This window comes from Anas acuta, chromosome 2 (genome assembly GCF_963932015.1).
Source record: "Anas acuta chromosome 2, bAnaAcu1.1, whole genome shotgun sequence".
Classification (NCBI taxonomy): domain Eukaryota; kingdom Metazoa; phylum Chordata; class Aves; order Anseriformes; family Anatidae; genus Anas; species Anas acuta.
Window position 1 is genome coordinate 6,208,575 of NC_088980.1, and position 15,332 is coordinate 6,223,906.

Below are 15,332 nucleotides of genomic sequence, written 5' to 3' on the forward strand. Positions count from 1 at the left end.
CCAGTTCTCGAACAGCTCCTGTGCCAAGGGGAGACAGAGGGTGTGCGTGTTCAAGGGGCATGAGGGCTTCACATTACTCCCCTCAATAATGGTCCAAAATAACAACGTTTAAAATAATGGCATCTGAAAGTCTGACAGTTATTCTGTGGCTATTGCCTGTATTAAAATAAGTCTTTCTTAATGATCAAAACATTACCGCCTTGTTTGGGTGAAAGGACCCGTAGTATGTCAGACGGTCTCTCAAAGCACGCTGCACTTTGAGGCAAACTTCCAAAATTTAAGCTTCAATCAGAGGAGCCCATTAGTTTGAGTTCTTCGTATTATACTGTGGAGAGATCCCAATTACCAAAAGAAACATAAAGTAGAGTGTGATTAAACTTCAAAATGCAATTTAGCAGAAGGTATTAGCTTGAACTCTGAACAATGAACACTTATGAAACACTTTCACTGCCTATTTAAGCCTATTGAATTGATAACAAGCTAAATTAACTTTGGCAGTCCATCTTTTTGCCAAGTTCTCCCACTTAAACCAATTTTAAGACTGAACCCTTGGAATAATGAATCAATGCTTTATTATGGGCAGTGTGTTGCCCAGTGTGGGAAAAGATCTCAGGCCAGCCAGGACCACACCATTAGAAATAATGTGCACTGCTCCTCCAGGGCCAGAGTTCAAACACGTAAAATGTTCTGGATCAATTCGAGAAGGACCACTGTGAAAGTGCCCTTTTCTTCTTCAGAGGAAGGCATTTGGCAAAGCACCCAGGGTTGGTGCAGAGAGCAGCAGTTGGTGGCTGCATGATGTTTGTCAGGGGAAAAAGTTCACGTTTATTCAAAATTAAAAAAAAAAAAAATCCAGGAGGGGCTGGCAATGTGTGTGTATACATATATGTATATACATATATGCATACATTATATATATAAACACATTATATTGGAGTGTGTGTGTACATATATATATATGAGTATATATATACACACATGCCAAGATGGGTTGGTACCAGAGGAGTTTTTGCTGTTAACACTCTCTGCTCAGCAGCTGTGGTTTCTGGCCAGCTTTAGCCACTCTGAATTTTAAGGCCCAGATTCTGGTATTTTTATCCAGCTGCATATTCACAGATACTTTTTTTTTTTTTTTTTAACAAGTTCTCATCTTTGCTTCCAAATAGCCTACAAATTTCAGGGAATAAAGCTGTTTTATAGGTCCACTAGGAGGACAAGTCCTGTGTTTAGCTACAGAGGTGTAAGTTCAAACTACAGTGGTGTTCACTCTGACAGATGACAACACAAAAATTCCCTTGGGAGCTGTGAACATCCAAATTAAAGACAGAATTTCATCTACCAGTACAGTCACCGGGAGCTGGGCAACAGGCTTGCATTATATCTGATCTCTCAGACTGCTGTATCTAACCTTTTTTGTCTGTGTTGCTCTCTGCACGCCTCTGCTAGTGGTTTTGGTTTTAATAAATGAGGTTCCTGTAAAGGCTGTGTCATCAAGAAAAAACAAACAAACAAACAAAAAAGAAAAACAACACAGATGGAATTACATGGGAAATATGAGCAGGACTTTCTCATTCTGATGATGTTTTATGACTGAGTTTGCATCAGATTGTGACTGGCTTTTGCACAGGTGAATGGTGAGAGGAAAGGCTGGGAGGGGGAGATAAGGACAAAAATCAGAGGCTAAGTTAGTCCGATGTGCAGTTGTTGTTGTTGGAGTGATGGAGCTGCTGGTATAAGAAGGAGACGGGGGATTTCCCCTCATATCACCAGGTTTATATGTTCTCTTTCCTGCTTTCATACCCATCCACCCTTGCTGATGAATTTGCAGCCCCTAAATTTTGTACACGCTTCGTGTGCTGCAAACTCAAGGTAGGACTTCAGGCACTTCACATCAGCATCACAAATGCTGGTGTCTGCTAATGAAACGTGCTTTTAAAGTGCCACATGAGTCCTGTCCCTAGTGCTATGCTCTGATACTGCTCCTGGTTTTCCTCTGATTTCTCATTAAACTGAGCAGTAGCCACCCTGCTTTGCAGAAGTAATTCCTCAAATGGGGGTAGAGAGATTCCTGAACATGCGCGCTTAAAATTGACAGCTGTGTGGCAGCCCTCCTTTCTTCCTAGCAGAGTAAGTGATATTAATCTTCCCCATCTCATATTAAGGAAGCAAGGGGATTTTCCTGATGTATTTGGTGTTTTTTCTTCACATGCTGAACGTGCAGAAAGATAAATCCACCGATTTTATTGGTGCTACAAGGATTTATATTTATTCATGAGAGGGGAACCAGGATCATAAATGATGGTAGCAAACCCCACCATTTGTTTCCCTGGATCGAGGCTATTTATTTCTCTCCCATTTTAGCCCCGACTGTTGAAGGCTTTTCAGACAGAGTGAATTCAGCATATCTGAGAGCTGTCAGCTTGACAGCTCTGCTGACTGTAGCCTCCTGTTGACTCTACGCACGAAACAGGTGCTGCCCTGGCAGTAAGGCAAGCTCACTGCTTTTCAGCAGCACTCCAATCTGCTCGCCTCTCCGCTTGTGCAGAGGTAGGATGCAAACAGTTTGGTTTTCACACTCGTTTACTCCTTGGCTTCTCTGCACAGGAAGGGTGCCAGTTACTCGATGCAAACTGTTGCCCAGAAAGGATGCCAATAGCTACCAGGCACAGCAATTTTGTGAAATCCATAGCTGTCTGCAAGGAGGAACATAAACACCAACAGTTACTTCCCAGAGTAAACAACCCTCTCGTAACTACATGTGTTTCTCCACTGAGCTGGGTTTGCTCTACGTGAAAAACTCCTCAGGCTCCTAATATTGTATTTCATATCCCTGAACCGGCCATCGGAAGGTTTGCAGGTTAAAATATGTTCTTGACTATTTGAGGACTAATTGTAGCTGTGCTGAGTGGCATTTCTTGAGCAGGCTGTGTCATAGTGTTGGTCATCTCCAAATGGCTAAAGCAGAGATGCCTCTGCTGCCAGCATCCTTGACTGCGAGTGGTTCTTCCTGCAATGAGCAATGTCCAAAATTCATCTTCAGGGTGCCAGAGGGATGCATGAGCCTGGTGGGGAGCAGAGAAAACACATAGGATTGTTGTTTCCCATTGCACCATGGACTGAGTAAAGGGCAGTTCGTATTTGCACTGTCCCAGCAGCGTTAGGTGATACCCTGCCCACCTCATAAAATAAGTTGAATTAACTTCATCCTGCACCTCCTTCATCTGTGCCCGCTGGATCAGCAGTGACATTTGCAAGTGGGGAGGGCTCTAGCCCAGTCCCCAGTCCTTACCTCCCCCGCTTGCAGGGAGAGGAAGCTTCCTGCTATCAAAGGCTTTGCACGTCTTCTTTCCCATGACAGCCGTGCCTGGGGAATCAGGGAACAAATGCTCCGAGCTGGGGTCATGATCTAGGTAGTGAGTGAAGTGTCAGGAGAGCCCATCCGAGCAGATCCCCGTGTGAGAGACAGGCCTGGGGATCATCTTTCTAAATTTGTTTGCACAGGATGGAAAAAAATGATATTTCCATGGGGAAGGAATAAAGCGAATCCGCGCCGATGACAGGTATTTGTCCTGGTTTGCCAGCAGCAAGTCTTCTTTCCAGAGGAGCGGCATTTGCACTAATCCCCATCTGAGCCTGAAACAATTAGCTGATCCGTGCTTTTCAGAGGCAGGACGTGGTGTGGAGCCTGTGTATTTACTTGTGCCAGCCAACAAGTATGTGGGTCCGTGCACACGCACACTTGGGATGTCACCCAGATCGTGCTCTGTTTTCAATCCGGTTGCTGTTTTTGTGGTGCCGCAGCTGACCTGCAGCGTGCGAGAGGACAGCGCTTGGTCCAGCCTCCTACACATGATAAACCCTCCTACGGTGCTGGCAGAGCACCTCTTTTTAGGGCCCAGAGCCGAGCAGGGGTGAGCAAACTTATGGTTTATCCTCTAAAAGAGCTAATGCCCGTTCCAGGCTCCCAGCCGGCCATTTACAGGCACTAAGTTTTCGTACTGCTGAACGGTTTTACTTTATAAATAGTGAAAACAAGCGAATCAATAAATATTACCATAATGTGTATTGCCTTGGCAACATGGCACTTGATACAAAAATTAAAAACAAATTATATAAACCACCCACGGTGGGGAGCTTTACAGGAGATAAACCTGCTGCCATTGCTGCCAGAAGAGCAAATCATCTGGAAGCAGAGCAGAAGCAAACAGCCCAAAGTTAAACAAAACCCCAGCGAATGCACCCTGCCCCAGGCAGATTCCTGCTGACCCTTGGGCTCTGTGTGCTGGAACTGAGACCCTTCCATCCCATGGCAGCAGCTCACCAGGGCTGGCATCAGTCATTTGCAAAAACCCAGTTAATTCCCTAACCCTAGTGGATAATTTGCCAGGATATACTCCATCAGTACTAATTAATATTAACTTGTCAGATGCTTGGTACAAGTGTGATTTCTGGGAAGTAGCTGGGGCCGTGTTTCCTGGAGTTTAGTCTCTAGGAAATTGTTCCTAAAATCTTGGTGCCACAGAGAAGGTTTAGCCAGTAAAGAAACGGTGTAAGCTTTGCATCTGACGCTAGCTTAATTATTCAGTGCAATAATTTGCTTAACAACTTGAATATTCGTCAGATCAACTGAGTTACACAGTCTGTTCTCGTACACGGCTTTGTTTCTAATGAATCTGAGTGCACAACCCTTCTGCATAAGTGAACTCGAGATGTCACCCGGGATTGCCTTGCACTTTTAACGTGACACGATTGTTCCTGTTGTTTTAGTGCTATAACTGATACCCTGCCATTAAGATTACGTGGTACTAAGTTGTATGCACATTGCATAAAGGAAAAAAACCACACAACTTTTTTATGGCTGAGCGCCTTATTGGAGTATTCTGTGCTTTCCATGCTAGCATCTCTCCTGAATATTACAATATTTCCAAAGATGCTCTTTAAAAAGTGCTGCTTTTTGGCAGGGGCTCAGTGATTACAGAATACTCTCCAGCTTGTGAAGATCGGTGCTAAACTGTGCCTAGAAATTGCATGTAATACATTCTCATGCAGGCTTGCACATGCATACTTTAATTTATTAAAGCTAGATTATATTTTAGACCACATGCCCTCTGAAGCAGGAAACAAGTAATTTGATTTTGAATTAATTTGCTAGAAACGCAGAACAACATTTGAAAGGATTGGTACAAACCTGACAGTCCGAAAGTATTTATACAGAGAGCAATTTGCTTAACCAACTGCTTCCTTTGTGTCATCTGTTCTCTCAGATAGTTATATTTGGAATAAAGTGTTTTTCTGCTGCTGGTACCTCTTGAGGGACTTCCTGTGGTGATGTGGCTTTAGAACTGAGGCAGGTAGGCTGCGGCTCCCTGGGGAAGGGAAACTCACTTTAATACTTGAATAACGTCGAATGTCACTCAAGCCGAGGGGAAAAAAAAAGGTGGACAAGTGAAAGATAAATAGGTTTAAATAATTACTGTTGAAATCCTGTTATGCTTGTAATTTTTTTCTCAGCATGGAAGTCCTTCTGTAAGCAATTCAGCACAACCCTTTGAAATCAGCTTGAGTTTTATTAATATTTTAGTAGCAGCATTAGTAATGGCATGAACGATGGTAGTGCTGTGATGAGCTGTGGAGTTTTCAGAGCAACCCCTCTTGCAGGTGAATCAATAAAACTGAACTGATTTACACCAGCAGCGAACCTGGGCCCCAGATGCAGGGGCCAACCGTGCAAGCACGCTCTCCTCTGCCATTAGTCCTGGCAGCACTTCTGGAGAGCTCAGAGGCAATAAGCATCGCCCCAGGACGGCGTGGCTGGATTTAACGGCACCACTTGTACTGGCAGGCACTGGGGCCAGTCAGACGTGTTTGCAGGAAAAAATGCTGCTCTGATTCCACAGCGCATCCCCTTTTAGTGCAGTACTTAAGGATGTGCTCTCCTTTCAACCTGCGGTTAAGTCCCGCTGATATCAGTGGGTGCAAAGTAGTCTGCAGTGCTTTGCTGAACAGGCGCCGCACGCGTTCCCGTGTTTACCTGCAGGTTTTTTTACATCTACTTTTAGATACCTTTTATCTCTTCCTGTGAACTTGGCGTTTTCCTTCCCTTCCATGTGTAGCTTGTCTTCTCGGGGCGAGTTTTTTCCATATCGTTTCAAGCAGCCCCGTGGCGGGGCGCTGGGTGTTGCACTGGTGCCTTTCTCCATCTGTGATACTTCAGAGCACACCCCTCAAGTTGCAAAACAAAACAAAACAAAACAAAAAAAAAAACAAAACAAAACAAAAAAAAAAACAAAGCACAACCCCTTGAACCCCTTGTTTGAACTACAAGCCCTCCTCTGTGCCTCTGGTCCTTGGAAGAACCTATGTCACCAAACTGGATGGAAAGTGGAGAACACAAGGAAATTTCCTCCCACAACAACAGCTCAAAAATAATAAGGTGGTCTATCTGTAATTTCCGATTTTACAGACAGATATCTTGACACATCCAGTTGCTAAACCTGAAAAATTACAGCATAAGCTTGTGTAATCTTGTTGCTTGCCATTTTTCCTTAAGATGTCGTCCCCTGACAAGTATAGTTCAGGCTATTTTCTCTTCTAGCTGGGGAGTTCTCCATAAGAAATAAGCATGCTATCAAAGAAAAAGAAAATAAATCCATCTAGGATTATTTCCAGCAGGAAAAGCAGCTGCAGCTGAGGGGGCAGCGATGTCAAAGCCCAGGCGCCCGGAGTCAGAACTCTGAGATTTGTGAAGAGTTAAGTGAGTTGCACATGGATAAGCAGTTGAAGGCTGAGCCACCACCTCCAGTAGGGCAAAAAGAGGTAACAGAAACCACTTTCCTACCTGATACTGCATGCAATTCATCACACAAGCTCCATAGTGCATGCCACCAATTTTTGTGGGGGGTTGGGGCTTGGAAAATATATATTTGTCAATTGGTAGGGAAGCAGAAGCACAGTAGGTATTACAGTCTTACTAAAGGATTTTGTTGTTATAAAAATAATTGAAAAGCTTGGAAAATGTGCATTACAAATTAAGATGGGATTTTCTGAGGCTTTGGAAAAAAAAATGGTAATGTTACTGTCTTATTTTAGGAGAAAATGCATGTGTGTTTAGCTCTTGAAAACTAGCTCCAAGAATGGCATCTGCTGACTTGGCAGATCTGTACCTGGGGTTCACTGGAGGGCACCTGTTCTCTGTAGCAGATTAACATTTCTTTTCCTGTTAGCACTATAGACCCAAGAGAGGTTCAAGAATTTAAGTAGCTGACATGAAATTACTAATTATACAGTAAGCCTCGAAATCTTTCAGTTATTATTGGCCAAACTGTGGATAGCTCTTTTTTTTTTCCTCAATGTGAAGACTACATTGACGTTTATTTTCAATTTCTAGGATTATGTTGTCTTTATAAACATGAATACCAAAAAAGCATCATTTTGTATTTTACGCTGAGTAACTCCAGGTTTTAAATTCCCTGTATCCCACTTGACGACTTGTTGAGATTTTTGTCTCCATTCAGATTTAGTATTTATTGATAGAACATTGCATTTATTATTGAAGAGTGATCTTTGAAATCAGAAACTGGAAGTTTTGAGCCATGTCCTGGGAATTTGGGGAACTCCATAGCAGCTTGAGACTGGAACCAGTGGTAATCTGGGGAGTTTAAATTAATGAAAGGGAAAGAATGACTTAATATCAACATCACTCCTTTCCTAGTTCTGCTATAAAACTGCCAATGAGCTTGTGCCCAGCAGGAGCAATCCCATGCAGGAATTTTGACAGGTCAATGGAAACAAGGCTGCTGCAGAGCCAGAGCTCACCTTATCCAGGCCTGCTGATTCTTAGTGTCACATGGGGTGGAATTTACTGAACTAAATGTAGACATCTGCATCTAGACTTGTCATCTGAGGCCCCTTTTATAGTCAACAAAGATTGGGAGCAAATATAGTTAGGTAAAAGTGTTTCATCTTCTCCTGAAATCAACGTTTAAATTAGGTCAGATGAATCATATTTTAAAGCACCTGTTTCTCTCCAGTGACTATAAAGGGAGCCCAGGGTAACTAGCTGAGCTGTGGCGATCTACACTTAGGTGAGCTAAACTCCACTGATAACCACCCAAAATTCTCTAGCCATGAAGCAGTTCTGTCAGGGGCAATCCTCACCAGAATACTTCTTGGCATACTGAGCTTTCATCTTCAGAAAGAAAAGGTCCGGTACTTTAGAGGAAGGAGACTTCAAGCATCTCATATGCCAAACTCAGGGGAAAAAAACAAACAAACAAACAAACAAACAAACAAACAAAAAAATATATATATATACTTACCCAAAAGAAACATTAGATTTTAAAATAATGAGATGAATTACAAGAAGTAGGGATCAGAAGACCATCTCAGGAGTTTTTTTCTCACAGGGGATTTGGTATCCTTCATGTTTAACCAGATTTGTAAGATATAAAAATCCTGTTATATTAGCATGAAGGCCTGAGAACTATGTCCTTTCTTAGTGTTATAAATGAAATGTCATGATAAGACAGGGACATTCTAGCTCTGATATATTCAGCAACATCGTGATAAAGAAATAATCCCCATTTCCTCCCTCAACTTTCAAAAGGTCCTGGAACACAAATGTCACCTTTCTATAGTAGACTATAATTGATTCTATTTGTGGCTTCTTAAAGAGAGGTGGAGGAATATGGCAATAATCCAGGGATGACTTGAAATCAAACGGAAGTTCACATGAGGCTATGAATACCAACATGAAAGAGCAAAGCCCAAAGGATGCTATTTTTGAAGGGTAAATCTTGCGTGGACATCACATACTTACAGTCCTTCTGTTCAGAAGTAATCTTTCTGCCGACACAAAAGGACATGATAATCTTTTTGATGAATGCCCAAGAACCCGGGACTAGCCAAATAAAGCCAGCAACTGCAAGGAAGTAACTTAACGGATTTGGTATGCCCAAGAGACTGGGCTTTGAGTTATTCAGTCGCTCACAGGAAGCACTGAATGTGTTCTGAATAAAACACTGTTGATGGCAGTAAAGGATACATTATATGATTAAAAATTCATCCCATATAAATCAACAGGAAGACACCATAGAAATAAAATCGTTGATGTCACAGGTGGATAAGACCTCAGAGAACACACCCGTTAATTTCTTTGCCAAAACCTCGCCCTGTAAAATATTTTGTACAGCCTTGTGAAATCTACCTTTAAACATATCAGGCATCTTAGACTTCTTCATTTATCAAAGGGAGCAGTTTACTCAGCTAGAAAAAAAAAATAAAATCTCATGCTTGGGTGTATTGCCTTGATAATCAGCCTATTTTCTTTTCCTTTTGAAATAGAATTTTGTTACTCTCTTTTATCTGGCATTCTCTTTTTATGAATTAATATCACTTAATTTAATAGACTGTTATTAGCTTCCTTTTGCATTTTGTTTACTCCCTAAAGTCACATGCCATTGTTCCTCCTTTTACCTTTTTCTTTTTTTTTTTTTTTTTTTCAACTCCCTCATTTTTTCCTCTTTGGAGTTGTTTTACCAAGAACTAAACACAGTACTCCAAATCAAATATCCACAGAACTATAAAGAGAAGTAGTATCTCAGTATATAGACACAATACTTTCATATAGGATTTCTGCATCTTTATATTCCACTACAAAACCATGTCTAATTTTTTAAATATTACCCCAGGTGACTTGTGGTTACAAATTTTCATGATTCCCATTGAATTTTTTCCTGAACTATTTCCTTTGTAGAGTTCTCATTTTGCTATATTCTCTCCATGTTTCACTTCTCACTTCCTTTCTCCACGGTTTCAATACTCTCTTCAATTTAATGTTATCTGCCAATATAAGAATTATATTGGTCAGTATCTCTTCTGTATCTTTAGTGAAGATAATGCTGACTCTAAGCCCTACATGTATCTTCCTCTGAAGACAAAGTTTTTGTTACGTTTGGGTCCTTAGGATGGCTTTTCTCCATACAGCAATGGGTGAATCAGAGCCAATTACACTATATTTCAAAAGTAGGCTTTTCTATAATAGAAATATAGGTATTTTATTAAGATTTATGTATCTGTCAGTTTGCTGGATTAAGGCTGTGATCTTCAAAGGGAAGGGAGAGAGGGAGAAAGATAAGAGAGTTAAACCTTCAGCAAACATCAACTTTCAATGAGATTTCAGCTTCTCACTGCTGCAGGCTTCTTAAAAAATAATACAAAAAATAAAATAAAATAAAATAAAGCAGCATTCAGATCAATTTACCACTATTAGAGACACAAGTGGTGTCTGACACAAGAGACACAAGCCCTGTCCAGCTACTTAAGACAGAGCAGACCACTCAGAAACACATTAAAAACTATCCTCTGCAGCATGAATTTACTCTCAAGTGGGAGGTCTTCCAAAGAGGCTCCTGATGTTGTCTCTGCCTGGCATATCTCCTCCACTCACTTATTCCAAGAAAGAAAGAGGACATTCTGTATTCGTCCTCTTCGTCTTTTGGCCTCTTTATTCCCTGTTTGTGCACAGCACCCGTGGCAGACAGGAGAGCCACTTCAATGTCTTTATGTCTCCATGACTTTTCGCTCAGCTGGCCTCCAAGAAAGTACTCTCCTTTTCTCCACTGTTTGTTTAATTAGCTTTAATCATGAGCTGCAGCAAGAGTTTAGTGATCTGTGGTTCCCATGATTATTCCCTTTTCCTCTTCTCTAAGCTCAGTATTGTGTTTACTTACTGCTTCTCTCCTGGGCTCTTTCCAGTTTTCCATGAGCATTATTGATTGCTAATGGCATGTTACCTTAGTGTTTCAGATCCCTCTATGCCCTACAATGTGCGTTGGCTGGATCTGCTGATTTGCGTTTGTTTCAGGTTTTCTAGATATTTCTCTGCTTACATTTCCACTAGTTCTAACAACCTCTCACTCCCTTTTTATTGATCGCCTTGTTGGATTCTTTTAAAAAGGGTTTATTTTCTGAGGCAACTGAATTTTGATTAGTCACATCTCCCTCATCAATTGCTATTATGTCTCTTGCTCTTTTCTTTCCATTACCGAGTTCATGAAAACGTTAATCCTTTTAACCTTTATGGCAAAGAGTAACCTTTGCTTCTTTTCCTACAAGCTTTCCTAATCTTTCCCTCCTCTGTTGTATGTATGGTTCATTCTTTTTCAAGTCCATATTCAGACCCTCAGAGCTTTGTCTAGTGTTTTCTGCATCCATGTTCGCTCCCTCTTCTTCTTCCTTGAAGGCTTTTCAAAAGAAACCCTGTCTGTTTTGCCTTGCATGTTCCCTATCTCCCTTTGACACTGATGGATTCTAATATTTTCTGAAAACTCCTCCTGATAAATAACTCTTGAGCATTCTTGATTCTTTAAGATGTTTTCCCTGTGGTCTAATATAATTGCACTGTGTTCTGCAATTGTGTTCTCTGAATTTCGTAACCTGTCTCTGCTAAATACAGCACTCTCATTGACAATGCTATCAAGCTGATGTTGTTCTCACAGTTTTCTTTGATTTCTCTCTGTTGGTAAGAATTATATCCAACGAGGCTTCTTTTCTCATTGGACCTCCTATTTTCTACATCCTGCAGCTGTATATGATTTAGGATTATTTCAGTGATGCGTGTTTTGACGTCTTCATAACAGAACAAATAATGACTAAATGCATTCCCTAATGAACAGTATCAGAAAGTTCTGATTGTGCAAAAAACTTGGTACAACATCTTTTCCACCATCATATACCGTTTGTAGGCTGTAGAAAATAGGCTATTCTCTGTATGACAGCTGCATTCTGAATATGGATTTTTAGAAGCTTTATCCATGCCGTTGGCCTGCTCTTTCTGTTCTGACTCTCTTTTTAAATGGTCTCTTCTCAATTGTTTGCAGTCCTTCTGAGTAGAGCATTAAAAACCCTAGCCAAGACTATGACCTTTGGGATGCTGCAGCTAATTGCAAAGAAGTAGCTTCCATCCCCTCTTACAAGCATTGCTGGAATGTTCAGTCTTGCCCGTTTTACCCCAGGTTCAGCATTTCTCTGAATTCAGCTATAAATTTTACATTGCCTGTGTATGCTGGAAAACAGAGGGTCCATTTTCACATTAATAATAAATATATGAAGCTGTACCTATTCTCTAACTCCATCTTCATGAAAATAATAATTTATGTGTACATGCCATCTTTCATATAACTATCTCACAGGTTGTTTAAAAGCATGGGTAAGTATTATTGTCCTCATTTTCTAAATGGAGAGAATAGTATTGCAAGATAAAGCACGAAAATGTTTCAGTAGGTGCTCAGGAAAGAGAATAAGAGAGTTTGCAAATAAGCTACCTGTCCTGACTCTTGTTTCTGGCCATTTTGTATTGACATGATCCATAGGAGATCCCAGCTTTGATGATGCCTGGTTGTGCCAGATATCTCTCCTACACAGTCAGAAACAAATGTAGGGCTGCATAAATATTATACCTTCCACTATAATGGCCAAACTAAATAATCAAGAAAAATATAGTTTTGGATTCACACAAAATAAATATGTTTTATTTTGAATACTGATATAAAATTTTGAAGGCAAATCTTTTAAATAAAATGTTTTATGTCAAAAGAAAGCCTAGGCCTGAAATGAAATTTCTATTTCATATTTGGGCGGCTTATGTAATGGTGAGAGAAGGGCTTCTGCTCATCTCAAAGAAGCTGGTGCAGCAGGGAACAGGACACGGTCCTAACCACCAAGGTGCAGTTTTTATGCACCAGCTGTGGGTGAGGAGCCTCAGGAATGAGGTTCCAGAGACAAAAACCCAACAGAAGCCTTTCAATTCATCCTTCAGCGTTTCAGGAGCTAGACTCTACTTACGGTTTTCCCATATGAATTCATCAAATATGAGGGAAGGACATACAAACCTTAAAATCCTGAGTGATTCAGTTGTTCCAAGCTTCCACCTACCACTAATATTCAGTGGCTGTTCCCTATGTTTCTTAGGTTGTTCCTTTTTATTTATTTATTTATTTTTAAGAATTGTTTATTATTTTTTTGGTTGGTGGTGGGTCAACCTTTAGTTCACCATGGCATAGGCAGAGCTGTCACTCGAGGAGTGGGCACCGTGTGAAGTGCATGGCAATCTTGCTGTCGTGTCTGCTTTGGCTGGGATATTGGTTAGTGGAATAAAAACTCAGCTACTTCCTTCGGGGCGATTGATCAATTTGTTTTCCTCATCTTTGCTCTTGTTGACAACAAGCTTGATGAAATCAGTCTTTCTGAAGGCAGCACAGTGGATTTGACAAATCCCGCAGAACTGCTGGAGCAGATCCCTGAGTTTGCTGAGGAGCTGATGGAGCCTGAAGATTGCTTCCCCGAAGGTAAGGGCCTGCATATTTCACTGCAATGCTGAGGAGAGAAACCTCCTGTCCTCTTATCAAACATGCCTCCACATTCACACCAAGTTGCTCTGGCTGCTTGCAATAGTATTTCACTGGATGCACTTCATTTCTTAGATACAGTAATGCTCCAGAATCACTTGTTAACATTAGTCTCTGGATTTCCAAGGCAAGATAAGCCAGATGCATGCTCAAAATTCTTGTGTAGCTTCTAACACGATAGGTTTATTTTAACCACAATTTGTGCTATATAGTTATTAAAAAAAATAATAATAAGGTTGATATATCTGATTTGGCCAATGACGATTTTTGTCTTCCAAAATATGTGCATAATCAGACTTGGTAGAGAACTAATGAGTTCAGGATGTTTCTATAGCTTAGGTGTATATAGGCAGTTAATATAAACTGTCTGCAGTGCTCACAAGTCCCAGGGACTCTATTCCATTTATTTTAAAAGGCATGAAGATAAGCATGTCCAGTAACATTAATTTGACCCGAGATGTGATATGCATGGGGCATTTTACTTAATTATTTCAGATAACAACTCATATTTAGATAACTATTTTAATAACCCAATAAGCCAGTTCTTTATTCAATTTCGCCACCATGCTACCCCATGCACAAAAAGATCTTTTTTAACTACATTTGAAAGGAAAATAACATTCTAAGTTTTTTCTTCTGAGTGAGCTCTATTCAAAATATTATCTCAGTAAGATTCCTCATTTTCCTTTAAATCTGGGTTAGGAAAAATAGGGTTAGCTGAATGTTAGCATATTCCCTTGAAAATTCAAGGATTATTATAAATAAAAACAGAGCTGCTCAGATGGGATCAGACAGAAATGATTTACTGGGTATATGAATGCCCCTGAAGTCAGCAAAAATGTGCAGCTCTATATGTGTGAGAAAGATGATTGAATGAGGTAAGGGAGCCCTGCAGGGCTTACAAATGTCCCTAGGATCTAAACATTTTTTTGGCAGCTTTGCTTAAAAGCAGTAGCCAAAAATTAATGCAGTTGACTGAAGAAGGCATGGTACTGCGCTGTAACTGTTCTGGCCGAGACAATAATATTTATAAATTAGATCTGGTGTTTTCATTCTTTCATAATATATTTCTTAATGAGACCAGTGAGGAGCAATCTATGTTGTGCACTGCAAAGTGAGAAATTATATTATATAATTGCACAAACAAGCCTGTATTATAAGACCAGTGCCAGTCAAATGCCAGACAGTTTACAAATGATGAAACCGTGGCTGGACAGGATCACCTTCCATTTTTTAAAACAAAAAAGGCTTGGATCATTCAGCCCATCACTTCATTCAGTATACAGCCCTGGGTCATTCCCAGCACAGCTGCATTCTGTAATTTTCTCTTTCTTCAAATGACCAGAACTGCCTGAATCCCCATCATGCAGACCCACACCAATACCCAGACGTTTTTTTGGAAGTCAATGTCAATGGGACATGGGGAAGCAGTGGCAAGAGGTGGATCATTGGAAGTATTAACCTAATTTTGAAGCCCACCTGTCATCCTGACCACAGATACATGTAGAAATGGAGCCTTGGGATGAACCCCAGTCTTACCCTTGATCACACCCATCCTTCTGGCTCCTGATCCCTTCCCCATGAGCACAACATCGCTGCTGCTGCCTTTTATTCCTCTCCTCTCCTAGTTCCTCACCAGCCCCTGCTGAAATCAGGGTGTCCTCCTCTTTTCCCAGGCTATGGCCAGCTGAGCCTTGAGCACTAAATGGGAATTGAAGCAGAAGCTGCTCCCAGCCCTTGATCCTGTGCATGGTGGCTGGGGGCACTGGGGAAGCTGTTGCAGGCAATGGCATCCCCAGTACATCTGCTCTGCTTTCCAGGCAAAACGCGTCCACGTGGATTTTTCAGAGGCTACTGTGTAGGCTAAATGGGATTGTATTGCTCATGGATTTGGCAAAAATGTGTAAACTTGGCACATAAGTGTTC

General features: G+C 41.0%; 1 protein-coding gene across 9 annotated transcripts in view; it reads left to right on the top strand.

The window, feature by feature from the left end:
• The window catches only part of LOC137852076 (sodium channel protein type 5 subunit alpha-like), a 206,768-nt gene that overhangs the window by 143,354 nt on the left and 48,082 nt on the right, over positions 1 to 15,332 (top strand). For 6 of the 9 annotated variants that reach the window (XM_068673366.1, XM_068673369.1, XM_068673364.1 and 3 more), the window contains 2 exons: positions 6,658 to 6,816; positions 13,226 to 13,346. In XM_068673366.1, coding sequence (XP_068529467.1) covers positions 6,658 to 6,816; positions 13,226 to 13,346 — 280 coding nt within the window. The remainder of the gene's footprint in view (positions 1 to 6,657; positions 6,817 to 13,225; positions 13,347 to 15,332) is intronic. The other 3 variants (XM_068673370.1, XM_068673371.1, XM_068673372.1) reach the window with 3 other exon arrangements.